An 18,052-nucleotide genomic window follows, 5' to 3' on the forward strand; every position below is an offset into this window, starting at 1 on the left:
CCACCTTTCCCTGTGCTCTAGCCAATAAAACAAAAATACTGGACTCAAATAGTCCTGCCTTCAAATCTTGGCTCTGTCACTTTCTAAATTACATCAGCCTGACCAAGTATTTACCTCTCTGAGCTAGTTATATTTTCGTTATCAGCAATGTGAAACTATCAAATGTTTATTTCCTTCAGCCCCACTAGGCTCAGTCTAATAATGAGATGTCATTCCTTCTCACAGGAACCTACCACCTGAATGGAAACTATCAAATAATTCATTCTCATTCTACCCCCTCCCCCTTGGATTATAAACTCTTTGAAGGTAGAGAATAGACCTCCTATTTCATTTCTTCTTCCCCCACTGCTTATCACATTTCTGCTTTTAAAACCACCACAAGATTTGCTGACTTAGTTGAGTACTGATTTAGAATTCAGGTCTAAATTTGGTTCTAGCCTCCATCATTAATGATCTGTTCTATATTTCCTAACAATTTTGCCATATTTCACCTCCAGATGAAAATGTAAAACAGAAATCACAAATAGCTTTGTTAGTGGCTTAAGGCTTTGTCAAATCATTGACAAGAATATCTTCATGAGACTACTATTTTAAAACGAATACTATATGGGTTACAAAACCTCAAATTGTTTTATCGATTTTAGAATTTTCTTTCTTATTTAAGCAGCTTTGAAATTTTTACTCTTACTTACTTTTATGTATAATAACATTTGTAAAACCATCACAGTTAAAATCTCACCAACAGTTATACAACTGTACTATGTTCACTGACAACACGATTGCTGCTTTTTAGGAAGGGCACTGTTGAGATGCCACAACAAGTTATATTACCAAAAAAGTATTAGCTAAAGAAGGTTGTTGAGGATGAGGTAATATATTAAATACTCAGTGTATGATTGATTGTACATATTATACATTCCCTGCTTCAGCAAATCTTGAGTATAGAGTTTCTTTCAGTCAGACCTGGAATTAGGTCTCTCACTCATGTGGTTTCAATTAAGTTCTGTTAAAAATAGCTCGTAATATAAGCATTTTCATTTTTAGTGCTTCAACAACTTTACTACTTTTAATCCATACAAAGAATAAACTCTGGGAAAAAACAATCAAAGGAAGTTACATAGTACCCTGGTGTTGGCTCTTTATAAATAGCTGAAATCATCTATTTAGTGTACAGTCTTCTAATATAAGCTATTTGTTCTTATTTTACAATACAAATACATATATTTAAGAAGCATACAGAAAAATGTTTCTTTTTTAACTGATTAAAGGTAAATTATAAGAGTTCAATAGAATTTCAACATTAGGAAATTATCACAATCAGAGATTTTTGATTTTTGAATTTCATACAATTCCAGGCAGACATTTTGCTTTATGGACTTTGACTTCACATTCATGTCTTCAAAGTAGTTTAAATTCAGCCACAGCTGCTACATCCTGCCATTTGTTTTTATTATAATATCTGGAGGAAAAAATATAACAATAGATTACTTCATACACATCACAAGCAGGTATCCCATAGTTATTAATAACCTGAAAGAGAGAGCTTTGATGCCCAGGCCACTCTAGTTTACCCCGTCAAGCCTTAGGAAACAATTCCAGAGGCCATTAAAAAAAAAAAAAGGAATAGCTGGCTGACTCTTTCCTGGACATGCTGAGGACACTTCTCTTTGGAGACACAAAGAGACCTGCTCAATAACATTCCAGTGGGAAGCCCAGCAAAGACAGCTGTCAGTGGCCATCACAAGGTCTCTAACCCCTACCTTGTAACTTGGAGGAATTGATCCAGTTGTGCTTCTCATCCCTGCCTCCTCAGCCACCACGCAGGCAGAAGCCCCTCACATTTTTCTACCCACTATTCTTCTGCATTCTCCTACTTTTTGTTGTAGCTGAACCCACCACATTATTCCCAATACAGAATTCTGGGGCCTTTCCCCCCATATCTTGCGCCAGGAGATCCAGAGCAGAGCCAGCTTTACCTATTCCCATTGCCATGTTCTTACTATGATATACTTCACCCCCTGGCCTAATCAGCCTATACCAATGGTTCTCAAAACTTTGTTGTACCTTAGAATTACCTGAGCTTTTAAAAATCGTGATATCCAGGCCATACTCCAAACCAATTAGATCAGAATCTCTGGGCAAGGGATTCAAATATCTAAGAAAGTCTGATGTGCAGCTAAGTTTGAACACCAGATACCTATATCTTTGCTATTCAAACTGTGGCCAATGGACCAGTAACTTCATCATCACCTAGAGTTTATCAGAAATGTAGAATCATAGGCTCCATTCCAGACCTACTGAACCAAAATCTCCATTTCAAAAAAATCCTCAAACAATTCACAAGTACATTAAATTTTGGGAAGCACTGGCTGTTCTACCCTCTACTCTTCCTTATTGTTGTCTTTACTGACCTCAGACACTGTTCATTTATTAAAGACTTTGGAAACTGGGCCACAGTCATCCTCTGCATAGCAACTTTTGAGTAACTTCCCAAGTTACTCCCAAATGAGGCTCCCCAACTACCTAGTCTCCTCTACCCCTCCTCAGCCTTCATACATCCAGGGCTATGTCCCATATTTTCCCCTGACATCACCTAGAATGCATCATTTCTGAAACTTTATAATACTAGAGACCTAGGAGTCATCCTCTGTCCTTCTATTTCACTACCCTGTACTAGTACCTAATCAGTCACTAAGATGTGGCAATTATATCAATAAACATTTTAGTTTAGACTGGTTCTCAAACCCCAGATTTCCTAAATAAAATCACTGAAGAAGCAATGACCTGGGAATTTGCACTGTTTTTAAATTCCCTAGGCGGTCTGAGCACCACACTTCAAGACACACAGCTCAGATCCTTATTTTCTCAACTTTTTTCATCAGGACTTTTGCAAAACTCCCACCTGATCTTTCTGCTTCCAGGCTCACTTCTTTCCAAATCACCTCCATATTTCTAGCCAGAATGACCTAATTAAAAAGCAATTTGACCAGGATAAAGTCAAAAGTCAGTATGGTATAGGTGGCTCTCCAAGATCTGACCCCTGATTACTACTCAAGACTAAGTAAGGAGAGTCCAATCTCCACTCCAGCCAAACATAACTACTTTCAGTTCCTTAACTTACCCAAGGATGCTTTAAGCCTCTGTGCCTATATGATGGTGCCTCTGCCTAGAAGGCCTATGCTCAGGATGTCCCTGAGGGCTTCAAAACATCCTTCAGAGCATTTCCTATTTTCCCTATGTACCCCAACAGGGTCTCATATATAACTCTATGAGAAGTACCTACGCCTCCATTGGACTTGTTTTACATACCTGACTTCCTCTATGAGATTACAAACTTCGTAAAGACAACTATGTCTATATCTCAATATTATCAGCAACTAACTGCATGTAGCACATAACATCTAGACTTAATAAATGTTTGCTGAATGAATGAACCAATCAACTGCAGAACTTCATCTTTATATTCTATAGCTACATGACACCAAAACAACAGGCTTAACAGGTCTCCATGATGTCAAACAAGTTTGATTTCTTTTTTCCCCCAAGTGTGTGTCAAAGACTACATACACTTACCTGATATATTTTTTACATGAGATGGCATAACCAAATTTATCATCAAATACAATAACCACACAATATATTTTAGGCTTTTTGTAATTTAATAAAAACAAGGGAATAGTTTTCCAAGAGAAAAAGGGAAATGTAGTGAGCTAGATTTCAGGAACTAACCTAACCTATAGAAGCAAATGATAATTATTGTAAAATGAATAATTATTATATAGCAGACACTTTACATAGATTATCTCTAATCTTTACAACAACTCTTTAAGAACTACTATTATGCCAATTTTACAGATAGGAGGCTAACATTCAGAGGATTTAAGGAATTTACTCATGTGACAGAGCTAGGATTTGAACTTAAGAATGTCCTACTCTTAGGTGATTTCTACTACCATCACTTAGATACTCAAATCTTTTTCCATCTCATTTGTCATATTTCTGGGTGACACTTCTGCCTGCTATCATTATCTAAAAACTCAAACTTCTCACTAAGAATTATATATATTATAAATATATATATCCAGTTAAAGGCTGTTATTCTACTACTAGCTTGAGATATGAATTTACAACACACCATTTATCATCTCTTCTGGAGATCAAAATAAAATAGAAATCTTAAAATCTTACTATAAGGAAAGCTGAAGGTTTTTGTCTGATTTTCCAAAAGGTATTGTTAGCTTGGAAGTCTTCCTTGACACTTCAAAGCAAAGTTATGTATCCCCTCCTGGGTTCCTACAGTGCCTTGTTCCACTCCTAGCTTATCACCTCCTAGAGAAGACTGTGACTATCTCATCACTAGTAAGCCCCAGAGGGTTAAGGTCATACTCATATCCTTGCTAATATTGCAGTGCCTAATGCATGCTTGTTGGCCAAATTAAAATACCAATATATTAACCATCCATTGCTATAAAGATAAGAAGTACAAAGCAAGGATTGCCCAAGCCTTTTATTGGCAAAAAAAGTCTCTGGTTAAATAGAATACAGAAGCCCAATATGTAAAGTAAAGAGAAGTAAAACTTCTCTGTCTAGATGAGCTGAGAAACTCAGAGCCCTATCTACACTACCCCCCATCTCCTATTTGACAGCTACCCAGTCAAACTACTGAAAACCAAGAAATCTAAGTAGTAGTTCTCATTCAGCCAGTAACTAGCTGTGTGAACTTGAGCAAGTCACTTATTGATCTGGCCAGGTCATTTTTGTTATACGTAAAATGAGCAACATAGATTAGATCATTACATGGTTCTCAAATTTTAGTGCTTATTGGAATCCCTTTGAGAGCTCATCAAATTTCAGATTCCTGTGCTATATCTCTAGAGATTATAATTTACCAGGTCTACAGTGACTCTGGTGCAGGTAGTCAGACAAACAAACATTGAGAAACTTTGAACTAGACATTTTGTAAGGCCTCTTCTATCTGACTGTCACCATTCTTAGACCTCTTCTTACCCACACCACCTCCTCCATCACATCTCTTTTGGACTCCTCTAGTGGTTTACTTTTTCACCAAATTTTTTCTTTAATCAGCATAGTGCCAGTTATTAATGAACAAGCAGCATACTGAACAAGGGTCCTAGACCATCAAAAGTGAACTTCACCCTGTAGTCCTGATTAGATTACTGCCAAACTAGCTAAAACGTTAAATGCCAGCACTAAAAATAGGCTGCTGCATGTTTAAAATAACATGACCACTAGTTAGCTTGTGGCTTTGCTATTTTTACTAAAGGAAAGGCAGAGACAAGTGGCTAGGGGTTAAAAGGTAATTACTTAAATGAGGAGGCTGCTAAATAAGGTGAGAGCCTAGAAAGAAGCCAGGAGGTGTCACAGCTGGTTCAACATGCATCAGGGGGTCTCTCTGTGAATTAAACTAAAAATTTTGGTTTGAACGCTCAAAAGAACTTCCCAGACACATTTTAGCTTTGATTTATTGCATACTTAAATCCAGAATTGTGACATTACCTGATGTCATAAACTAAGATGACCATAAAGAACAAATTAAGAAAAGTTTCCCTATTTTTACTTTTTAACTTTTTATTGAAGTATAGCATACACACACAAGAGTACACATATGTGTACTGTACAGCTTGATGGGTTTTCACAAATTTAACACACTCATGTAACCAGCATTCAGATGATGAAACAGAACACTACCAGCACCTTAGAATTCCCTTTATAACCCCTTCCAGTTAATACTCCCTCCCCAACAAGGATATCCACTATGGTGATTTCCATCATAGTTTAGTCTTACCTACTTTTGTCCTAAATGTAACTAATCTTAAATGTACTCTATTGTGTCTGGCTCCTTATATGAGACTCATCAATACTGTTGCATGTAACTGTACATCATTGATCTCACTGCTATATAGCACTCCAATGAATGAATATACCACATTTTTTTAATCCATTCCACTGTTGATGGGCATTTGGATAGTTTCCAGTTTGGGGCTATTATCAACAGTGCTGCTATGAACATTCTAATATATATCTTTTGATGAACATATGTACGCATCACAGTTGGATATATTCCTGGAAGTGGAATTGCTGGGTCTCCAGGGGTCCAGGGAAATGGAATTGCTGGGTCTCTTTCCACCTCAGCAAAATTTCTAGGGGTCCAATGATATGAGAGATATGTCTCCTAAGGTAAAGGATAAGTTGCTTCATCTGGCCCCTCCTACAACCAAAAAAGAAGCACAATGCCTAGAGGGCCTTTTTAGATTTTGGAGCCAACAGAGTTCTCATTTAAGTGTACTACTCCAGCCCGTTTACTAAGTGACTTAAAAAGCTGCTGATTTTGAGGAGGTCTCAGAACAAAGAGAAGGCTCTGCAACAGGTCCAGGCTACTGTGCAAGATAATCTGCCACTTGTACCATATGATCCAGCAGATCCAATGGTCTTGACGTGTTAGTGGCAGATACAGATGCTGTTTGGAGCCTGTAAGTGAATCACAGCACAGGCCCTTAGGATTACGGAGCAAAGCCCTGCCGTCTTCTGGGGATAACTACTCTCCTTTTGAGAAACAACTTTTAGCCTGCTACTGGGCCTTAATAGAGACTGAATACTTAACCATGGGCCACCAAGTTTCAAAGAGAGCCAAGCTGCTTATCATGAATTGTGTGTTGTCTGAAGCACGAAGCTATAAAGTTGGCTGTAAAGAGCAGCACTCTGTTAGCAAATGGAAATGGTGTATATGAGATTGGACTCAAGCAGGCTCTGAAAGCACAAGTAAGTTATATGAGGAAGAGGCCCAAATGCCCATGGCCCCTACTCCTGCTACATTACCTTTTCTCACCCAGCCTAGACTTACAGCATCATGGGGAGTTCTCTACAATCAGCTCACTGAGAAAAAGAAAACTCAGGTTTGGTTTACAGATGGTTCTGCATGATATGCAGGCACCCCCTGAAACTGGACAGCTACAGTACTACAGCTGCTTTCTAGGACATCCGTGAAGGAAATTGGTGAAGGGATATCCTCCCTGTGGGCAGAACTTTGAGCAGTGCACCTCCTTATTCACTTTGTTGGAAGGAGAAATGCTCAGATGTACAATTATATACTGATTCATGGGCTGTGGCCAATAGTTTGGCTAGATGGTCAGGGACTTGGAAGGGACATGATTGGAAAATTGATGACAAGGAAATTTAGGGAAAAGGCATTTGGATAGACTCTCTGAATGGGCAAAAAGTGTGAAGATATCTGTGCCTCATGTGAATGCTCACCAAAGGGTAATCTCAGCAGAGGAAGATTTTAATTATCGAGTGGACAAGATGACCCGTTTTATGGATACTGGCTAGCCTCTTTCCTCAGCCGCCTGTGTCATCGCCCAATAAGCTGATGAACAAAGTGGCCATGGGAGCAGGGATGGAGGTTATGCATGGGCTCAGCAGCATGGACTTCCACTCACCAAAGTACAGCCACTGCTCGGTACCCAATCTTTCAGCAGGAGAGACCAACACCTAGTCCCCATTATGGCACCATTCCCTGGAGTGATCAGCCAGCTGCCCGGTGGCAGGTTGATTACATTGGACCATTTCCATCATGGAAGGGGCAGCATTTTATTCTTACCAGAATAGACACTCTGGATATTGATTTGCCTTCCTGCACACAATGCTTCTGCCAAAACCACTATCCAAGGACTTATAGAATACATTATCCACCATCATGGTATCCCCTTACAGCATTGCTTCTGATCAAGGAACTCACTTCACAGCAAAAGAAGTGCGGCAATAGGCCCAAGCTCATGGAATTCACTGGTCTTACCATGTTTCCTACCATCCTGAGGCGGCTGGTTTGATAGCATGGTGGCATAGCCTTTGGAAGACCCACTTATGGCACCACCTAGGTAGCAACACCCTGCAGGGCTGGGACAAGGTTCTTCAGAAGGTTGTATATGCTCTGAATCAGCATCCAATATATGGTGCTGTTTCTTCCATAGCCAGAATTCACAGGTCCAGGAATCAAGGGGTGGAAATGGAAGTGGAACCACTCAATATTACCCCTGGTGACCCACTAGCAAAATTTTTGCTTTCTGTTCCCATGACTTTATGCTCTACTGGCCTGGAGGTTTTAGTTCCAAAGGGAGGGATGCTTCCACCAGGAGACACAACAATGATTCCACTGAACTGAAAGTTAAGACTGCTGCCTGGCCCTTTTGGGCTCCTCGTGCCTCTGAGTGAACAGGCAAAGAAGAGAGTTACTGTGTTGATTGATCCTGACTATCAAGGGGAAATTGGACTATGGAGGTAAGAATGGAGTATGTCTGGAATACAAGAGATCCCTTAGGGCATCTCTTACTATTACCATGCCTTGTAATTGAGGTAATTGGAAAACTACAATTCAATCCAAACAGGACTACTAATGGCCCAGACCCTTCAGAAATGAGGTTTTCTGTCACCCAACCAGTTCAAGAACCACAACCAGCTGAGGTGCTTGCTGAGGGCAGAGGGAATATAGAATGGGTAGTGGAGGAAGATAGTTATAAATACCAGTTACAACCACATGACTAGTTAAGCAAATATCTTTGTTTTCTTCCCTCTCTTATCCCCATAGCATCTAACATAAGATGTATTAATAATAGTTAACTTTATATCACAGTACTCGAATTACAGAATATCAAGGAGAAGAGTAAACATCACCCAAGGACTTTGCATCCTCTCCTAGGGAAGGAGTTAGCACATTTTTGATTGTTTGTAGGAGAGTTGTATTAGGTTAGGCAGAAGTGTGACTTTGTTATTGTCTTTATTTGGAGATTAAATATGGTTTAAGGAGATATGTATGAATGCATAGTTGACATGGAGTAGACTGGTTAGTTAGTAGAGATGGTTAGTTGTATGTGTCAACTTGGCTAAGCTATATTACCCAATTAAATTAAATACTAATCTTGGTGTTGCTGTGAAGGTATTTTGTAGATGTGGTTAAAGGAGATTATCCTTGATAATGTGGGTAGGCCTCATCCAATCAGTTGAAAGGCTGTAAAAGCAAAACTGAGGTTTCTCTGAGGAAGAAGAAATCCTCCTGAAGACTACATCATCAGCTCCTGCCCAAGAGTTCCCAGCCTCTTCTACAGTTTTCAGATAGACCCTATAATTGCATGTCAATTCCTTGAAATAAATCTCTTTATATACATATACATATATGCATATGTGTGTGTATATACCTACTAGTTCTATTTCTTTGCTAGAACCCTGACTGATATGGCATCTACTATTCCCTACCACTATGCTGTTATGAGAGATAGAAATAGAAAGAAGTCTACTATGTGATCTCTGTCCTTGAAAACTTCATAACCTAAAGAATATGAAAAGTGAGCACTGTAAATTATACCAGGTTGTAGTATATTATTAAGTGTCAAATGAGTAGCATTAAATTAAGTATTCAAGGAACTTAGAAAAAAAGAAAAAGATCTCTGTGGACTAGGGAATGCTCAGGGCAGGCTCGGTAGAGGAAATGGGGATAAGAATCAAGAGTAGAAAGCTTAGTTGGATTGAAGTCAGACATAATCTCTTACATTTCAATTGCTTCATTGCCTGCTTACTCATAATAGGTTTCCAAGCTCCAATGAGTACTTAGACATCCTGCCTGATACACAGTTAGGGAAGTACAGAAAAACCTAAACTTGGAGTTTAGAAGCCTTGAAAGAGTGAATTGCTCTCCACCACTTGGTAGCAGTATGATCTTGGAAAAATTGCATACTGCTTTAAGCCTCAGATTCTTAATATATAAAAGGAGGATAATAGTACACATCCCGTCTATCATAAAGTCATACTGAAAAATAAATGAGATATAATAAGGTGCTTAGCTCAGTGCTTTTCACAGAGGAAGTACTCAACCAATGTTAAGTGAATGTAAAAATATCTCCATATCTTTAAAAAGAATGCTACTAAAAATGAAACCCAACAACACTAAATTTCAAATAGTTATAAGAGGAAGTATCCTAGATAAATATATGTTAAATCAATAGCATAAGCTCCTTTTTCAAAAGATGAAGTATTTGACATTCAAAAAATTATTTTACTCAGTTTCTGAAACCTGACCAAACTTTTTATATTTTACCATTTCCACTTTGTGCAAGAACCCTTAGAATACAATTTATAACTGCCCTTCCTGTGTACATAATGAATTTACAGTGAAAAAATGTTTTATAGCTTCTAAACAGTAGGTTCCACATTCATACTCTAGTACCTTGAGGAATATCTTTAGGAGGAGAATATTTCTTCTTCTTTACAGTAATACCTTTACTTTTCACTTGTCTAGTTCCTGGTGATGCTCTAATGATACAACATATTTCCGATGCATTTGAAGGAACCTGAAAAAGAAAAAAAAAGCAGATATTGCACAATTCATCCAGGTACTATATTTGTATGTTGTTTTATTTCAAAGGCAATGTTATGAGAGGTTCAGAGATTCGGTCGGAGATGTAAAAGAAACTTTCCACTCCAAACAAATGGACTGAAGGTATATTTTATTATATAGAGGAGAGTAAAGGTGATAGTCCACGAACAGATCCAAATAGGTCAAATATTAAGAGGGAAAAACATCAGCTTGACTGGAAAGGGAAAACATCCACATCAACTGAGATAGCAGCAGATTCGAATAGATCATATAACGAGAGGGAAAAACATCAGCTCGACCAGAAAGGGCAAACATCCACATCGACTGAAGGGAAATGACATAAATCAACCAGAAAGAGAAACATCAGGTTCACCAAAAAGAGAACACATCAGATTGGTTACTCACAACATCCAAGCCCCACTGCCTGGGGAGTCCCTTCAACTGACATGGCTGGGCGGGAATCACATGTCCTGGGCAAGGCGTCCCTTCCACAGGTGAGACTCTCACCAGGCCTCAGTTTCCAGCAGTTTTTTATAGCATCGATAATTCCCAGAGTAAGCAGTTACAGAGCTTTTACAGAGCAAGCATTCAGTGTTCCCATGCACAAATGGTTATCAGTGGCATACGTGCACTGAGTCTCCTGGCTATTGTCCCAGCCTTCCAGTTGTGTACATGCATTGTTTACCCTGGTTATCATCCCAGCTCGGCACAGACGGCCAGTCTGCCCCAGGCTGCTGAGCCCAAAGGGCTTGAAATTTTTACACATTGCAACTATCTCCGTGGGAGAAGGGCCAATTCCCACCATGCAGAAAGCAGCTTTATATTTCTTTTTGTGCTGGTGGCTGTAGGTCAATGGAGCAGCCAAACATGGCTGTACTCATGTCAAGACAGGCAGATAGTCTTGATATCCATATTTCATAGATATTAACAATAGAAAGCATTTATGAAATGCTTACTCCACTCCAGACACTAACTAATTGGTTTTAAAACATTTGCTTATTTAATACTCACAAGAACCAGGCAAGGCAGGGGGCCAGCCCGGTGGTGCAAGCAGTTAAGTGTGTGAGCTCCACTTCGGCAGCCCGGGGTTCGCCGGTTTGGATCCCCAGCACTCACCGACACACCGCTTGTCAAGCCATGCTGTGGTGGCGTCCCATATAAAGTGGAGGAAGATGGGCATGGATGTTAGCCCAGGGCCAGTCTTCCTCAGCAAAAAGAGGAGGATTGGCAGATGTTAGCTCAGGGCTGATCTTCCTTACCAAAAAAAAAAAAAAGAACCAGTCAAGGCAGATTATATTATCCCCACTTGTAAAATGAGGAAACTTAGGTTCAGAGAGGTGGGATAACTTATTTAAGGACAGAGAGATAGTAATGATAGAGTTGAGATTTAAGCATTACAAAGTGGGAGAGCAAGTTTACATGATTTACTGAATTAAAACACAAATTTAAATTTAATTCTGAGTCAAACACTAAATTTCCTTGATTTCCCAACTCAGTTAATTTTGACAATTTCTCGTCAAGCAGACAGTCTCTAGAATAAAGAAATACCACATCTTTCAGAAGTGACATATCTTATTTCTTAGCACTCAGAAGTAGAGATATATTTTTATCAAGGGCTCTTCCCATTTTAAATAAAGCCTATATAGAAACTTCTTCTACTGTAAAATTCATATCATCCTTTGTGGTGGACACTTGCTATTTTCCTGCCCAGCATTCATTTTCCATCCTTCTGGTACAGTTTTCTTGGACGATTCTACTCATTCTACCAGCCTGCACACCACTCCTTCCTTATGGATCATGTGGAGCTGGTAATACTTCTGAGCACCGAGATGGCCACAGGACTCAGCCTAGCCAATCAACATATTCCATGCCCCTGGACATAGTGAATGGCTCAGACAACGACACTGTAAATGGACCAGCAGGAAGAAGGAAATGCTGAACCTGATATTCTGGCACTAAGCCAGAATCCTTAAAGGGGGCCAAAGTAGTCCCAGGTTGATACCCAACCCTAGCTATAGATGTTGTAGTAGAAACAGATACAAATCCTCTTAGGAAGATGGGATCCCCAATTTAGGCCCATAGGATTCTTATCAAATAAGAGCAAGGAAATAAATGATCAGGGTCAAGGTCAGTGTCAGAGTTGTTCTTCAAGATTTAGCTCAGAATAATTCCAAACAGAAATGAAGGCCAAAGTACATTTCACCTTTTCCTATAGTTTCATTATAACAACAATAAAGGAAGTACCAAACTCATGAGAAATCAAGCTAATGGATAAGAGTGTACAGGAATATCAAACAGTGGATTTAAGCCCCCAGAACATGAGATATTAGAATTACCAAATCAGAATAGAATAACAATGTATGAAATGATTAAAAAATTAACAATTGAAATCTCACAGATGAGCAAGCAATAAGAGACTATCAGGAATGAAAAGCAAATTTAAAAAAAAAACTAGAACTTCTTGAAATGAAAATAAAATTGTTGAAATAAAAAATTAAGTGGAAGGCTTAAGCAACAGAATAGACACAGCTGAAGAGAGAATTACTGAAGAAATTACCCAGAATACAACAAATAAATGAAAAATATTCAGGAGAGGTTGAAAGATACGGAGGATAGAAAGAGGCCTAACATGGTAATTACCATTCCAGAGAGAATAAAATAGATAATAGCTGAGAAATTTTCCAAATTGATGAGAGATATGAGTCCACAGATTCAGGAAGCCTAATATCTCAAGCAAAATCAGAATTAAAATAGCACAGCAAGCAAAAATATTAATCAATTTATATATACATTCCAGTGAAATTATAGCATATCCAAGATAAGGAGAACTTAAAAGAAGCCAGAAAGAAAAGATATATCAGGCCCCAAGACCACCATCAGGCTCAATGAGTTGCTAGAAGGACTCACAGGATTCAGAAAAGATGTTATACTCACAGTTATAGTTTATTATAGCAAAACCATAAATTAAAACCAAAGATTAAAATCAGCAAAGGGAAAAGGTATATAGGGTGGAATCCAGGAGAAAAGGCACTTAGAACTGAATCGAGGAGGAGAAGCTTCCCGTTGTCCTCTCCTAGTTGAGTCACATGGACAGCAATTTAATTCTCCCATGTGCAAAATGTTGGCAACCAGGGAAAGTCAGTGAGCCTTGACACCAGGGTTTTTGTTTGGAGTCAGTCACATAAGCATGCAATGCCTGCATGATTGACCTCAGCCACTCAGACCCCAGTCCCCCAGAGTCAAACTGATACAAGGTGGCCCAAAGCCTCAGGCATCAGAGTGTTTAACATAAATCACATTGTTAGCATAAACTATCTGGCAGGGCTCAGGACATACAAAAACACCCTTATCAGGCAGGATACTCCAAGGGCTCATAGGTCATTTCCCAGGAGCCTTGCCCCAGGATAGTCCTAAGGATCTTGGGAATGCACAGGACTGCTGAGTTAACCCTTTGCTGCATACACATAATTTACAAGAAATGAAAATTAGACTAACAGAAGAGTTGCAAAAGCAACATGAAAGTCAGAAGACAGTGGAATGATACCACTGATCAAAGAGCAGAGAGAAAAATTACTGTCAACATAGAAGTATGTACCCATTAGATGCAGAAAAAACATTTAATACAAATCATATTCACATCACAGAAAACTAGAAATAGGGGTAAGTTTTCAACCTAGTAAAGGATGTTGGTGGTCTTGAGTATTGTTTCTCAAAGATTTTTTTTTTCTTGGAGAAGATGCACTTTCTGGCTCCTTTGTGGTTCAGTAAGGCCATGTGACTATCTCTGGTCAATGAGTTTTGAGCAGAAGTAATGAATGTCATTTCCAGGCCAGAACGTTTAATTGCCAATGTAAGAAGACCTTCCAGAGCTTTCTTTTTCACGGGCATAGTTTCTAGCAATACTCAAGATGGCAGCTGCTCTGTCAGCTAGAATGAGCAGGGCTGTTAGTCAACCCAATGGAGGGATAGCATAAGCAAGAAATAAACCTTTATTGTTTTAGCTGCTAAAATATTTTGAGTTATTTGTTACCACAGTTTATCCTGCTTAGTACAAGTTACTATAAAATAAGTTGCACAAGCTTTAATCTTAACAGTGAAACTATGAAAACAAGTTCCGTTAAGATCCCAAATAAGAAATATGTTGTACTGGAGGTCTTATCCAAGACAATAAGGTATAATTCACATGGAAGGAACAAAATTGTTATTATTCACTTATGATATGATTGTCTACATAGGAAATCCAAAAGAATCTACAGACATATATTAGCATTAATAAGATTTAGCAGGGTTCTGGTTATACACAAATATATACAAACTCATTGTATTTCTATACTCCATTAACAAAAACTTAGAAAATGTAACTTATAAAAAGATATAATTTACAATAGCATCAAATAATATAAAGTACCTAGGAATATGTCGAAACAAAAAAATGCAAGATCATTCTGGTTATGAAAAAATCTATTGAAAAATATTAAAGAACATCTAAATAAATGAGGAGATATACCACATTCATGGAAAGAAAGACTTAGTAAAGATGTTAGTTCTAAAAAATAAAAAGAAAAGTGGAGGAATGAATGACACAAACCTCAGGATTATTGTTACTTACAGGAGAGGGTGAATGAAATCATGGTGAGACTCATTGGTTTTTGGGGGGACAGTATTTGTAATGTTCTATTTCATTGTTTGCATGCTGGGCACAAGGGTGTTCATCTATTTTTTTCTTTAAACTACGCACACCCTCTTTTGTATGAATGCTATATTTTTATAAAGAGAAAGCAGTCAGATTCCCAGATCTACTCTCCCACTTCTTGTAACTATTCTTCCCGAACTCAAGCAAAAGACTGGAGGATTTTTCAATGAAAAAGGTATAACAGATGGTATCCTCTCTGAGGGATTTCCAGCAGCTGAAGGTGGTGGTGTTATGCTAAAAATAAGCTGAGACTCCCAGCCCTAAAAGAAGCCTTTATCCTCTCTTGCGGCAAGAGATTGAAAGATTCTGCTCTCAGCAGTCCAAAAGGAAAGATCTAATGTTGCTAATACAAGTAAAAGGCTCAGCCATATCACTCTACAATGAATTTCACAGTTGACAAGCCCCATCCAGGAGCTAGAGTATCCAATCAGCTTTTTATATCTATAATCATAAATATGAGTATATAGCTGACTAACTAATATAATAGTTGGATGGAAGGAAGGAAGGAAGAAAGGAAAGAATGAAATAAAGAAAGAGGGAGGGAGGGGTAAGGAAAAGAAAGAAGGAAGGATGCATCTTGGAGAAAAGAGAGACTTTTCTCTTTAGTAAAAGAAAACATCAAGATTAACTGATTAACATTAGATGATATGGCAACCATGAAACAAGTATGATATAATAAAGGGGTATCCAAGGAACAAAGAGGAGCTCTTGTACCTTAAAAAATATAGCATAAGGGGCCGGCCCGGTGGCATAGTGGTTAAGCTCACGTGCTCCACTTCAGCGGCCTGGGGTTCATGAGTTCGGATCCCGGGCACGGACCTACACATTGCTCGTCAAGCCATGCTGTGATGGCATCCCATATACAAAAATAGAGGAGAACTGGCACAGATGCTAGCTCAGGGATAATCTTCCTCAAGCAAAAAGAGGAAGATTGGCAGCAGATGTTAGCTTAGGGCCAATCTTCCTCACAAAAGGAAAAAAAATATATATATATATATAGCATAAATGCAAAAATCTTCAATATAAGATTTGAATATACATTCAATATATTCAATAATTCAATATAAGGGAATCTCCCAGCGAGTAGAACAAAAGGATAAAGAGATTTTTTTTAAAAGATAAGAAGATGAGAGGGCCAGTACAGGAAGTCCACTATCAAAGTAATAGATGTTCCAGAAAAAGGAGAAAAAAATAGGGAAGTAGAGATTATCAATAAAATAATTAGAAAAACCTCCCAAAACCAAAGTGCATATGTTTCCAGAATAAAAGAATCCACCAGGGTCTAGCACAATACATGGAAAAAGACCCATACCAAGGCACATCATCATGAAATTTCAGAACACTGAGGAAAAGGAGAAGATCCCTGTAACTTCCACAGAGAATAAGTTGGTCATTAATAAAAGCATAGGAATCAGCATGCTTCTCAAAACAACAATGGAGGCTAGAACTATAATAAAGTTATACTGGAAAAATTCTATAGAAAATTATTTCCAGCCTAGAATTCTCTAGCCAGTTTAAACTATCAATCATATATAAGGATGGAATAAAAACATTTTCAGTCATGAAAGGTCTTAAACAATTTCTATACCATGTGCCCTTTCTCAGGAAGCTAATGGATGACCAGCTCCACCAAAATAAGGCAGAAAGAGAAACCTATGGGGTAGGGACAACAGGAAATCCAACTCAGGAGAGAGGCAAAGTGAATCCCCAGAATGATAGGACAGGGAGACCCCAGGATGACAACTATGTCCCAGGCACAGAGGGCAATATAGAACAGAATATTCCAACAGGTCAGAAGGCTCAAGAGACACTTCTTTAGTAAGTTTAAATTCATGGAAAACTTGATGCAACCGAAAATCTAGAGAGGCCATATAGATAATTGGTAAAGAATTTAGGACTGATTAGACAGAAAAACAAGAAAACAAGTGTTATGGGTTGAATTGTGTCCTCCCCCAAAAAGACATGTTGAAGTCCTAACCCTTAGTACTTGTTAAGGTGACCTTATATGGAAATATGGTCTTTGCAGATTTAATCAAGTTAAGATGAGGTCATTAGGATAGGCCTTAATCCAATATGACTGGTGTCCTTATAAGTGGGAAATTTGGACACAAAGACACACAGGGAGAATGCCATGTGAAGACATGGAGACACAGACACAGAGGGAAGGCAGTCATATGAAGATAGAGGCAGAGATTGGAGTTACGCTGCCACAAGCTAAGAAATAAATGCCTGGGGCTAACAGAAGCTAGAAGAGGCAAGAAGTGACCCTTCCCTAGAGGCTTGAGAGGGAACATGGCCCTGCTAATACCTTGATTTCAGACTTCTAGTTTCCAGAGCTGTGAAAGAATAAATTTCTGTTGTTTGAAGAAGCCACCTAGCTTGTGGTACTTTGTCATTGCAGCCCTAGGAAACTAATACAAGTAAACAGGATAATTATTTACTCCAGAAAAAAACACAAGGAAAAGTGGTCATAGTTTATCATATACCATAAATAGGGTAGACTCTCCATTGAGTTTAAGAAGTATGAAACTGAATTGAGAGAAACCCATTAAGTCTCGGTCTTATAAAACTTCCATTTTCAGAGTGCCTGAAAAAAAAGAGACTCTTTTGTCTCTCAACCACCATCTGACTCTAGGGCTGACACTCAGTTGAGGTTCATATCTGTATCAGTTGTTTACGGTCTGAGGTTGATCTGATTGGGCCAACATCCATTTTGATAGATTAGTATCTGCACCTCTGCCTGAACCACTAAACATTTTGAAGATCAACCCTTTCCCAAATCAAAGACTCAGTGCCTTTCCAGAATGAAAAGCCTCTATATAGGTAGCTGCTCTTTGAGGATGCTATAATTTCCAGTATTTGGAAAGAAACATTGGGAAGCTCTTTCAAAACATAAAGGAAAAGAACCAAAAGATGCAAACAATAAGAGAAAAGATATATCAATTAAAAAAACAACAAAAAATGTTAAAATAAAG

General features: G+C 38.5%; 1 protein-coding gene across 1 annotated transcript in view; it reads right to left on the bottom strand.

The window, feature by feature from the left end:
* Nucleotides 1-1,427: 1,427 nt before the first annotated feature.
* Nucleotides 1,428-18,052, bottom strand: part of MEIKIN (meiotic kinetochore factor) — a 114,248-nt gene continuing 97,623 nt past the window's right edge. Inside the window, exons 13-14 of the mRNA XM_058540583.1 lie at nt 10,235-10,358; nt 1,428-1,459 (exon numbers count right to left, since the gene is read on the bottom strand). Of these exons, the coding sequence (XP_058396566.1) occupies nt 1,428-1,459; nt 10,235-10,358 (156 nt within the window). The remainder of the gene's footprint in view (nt 1,460-10,234; nt 10,359-18,052) is intronic.

Source organism: Diceros bicornis, chromosome 1, assembly GCF_020826845.1.
Source record: "Diceros bicornis minor isolate mBicDic1 chromosome 1, mDicBic1.mat.cur, whole genome shotgun sequence".
Taxonomy (NCBI): domain Eukaryota; kingdom Metazoa; phylum Chordata; class Mammalia; order Perissodactyla; family Rhinocerotidae; genus Diceros; species Diceros bicornis.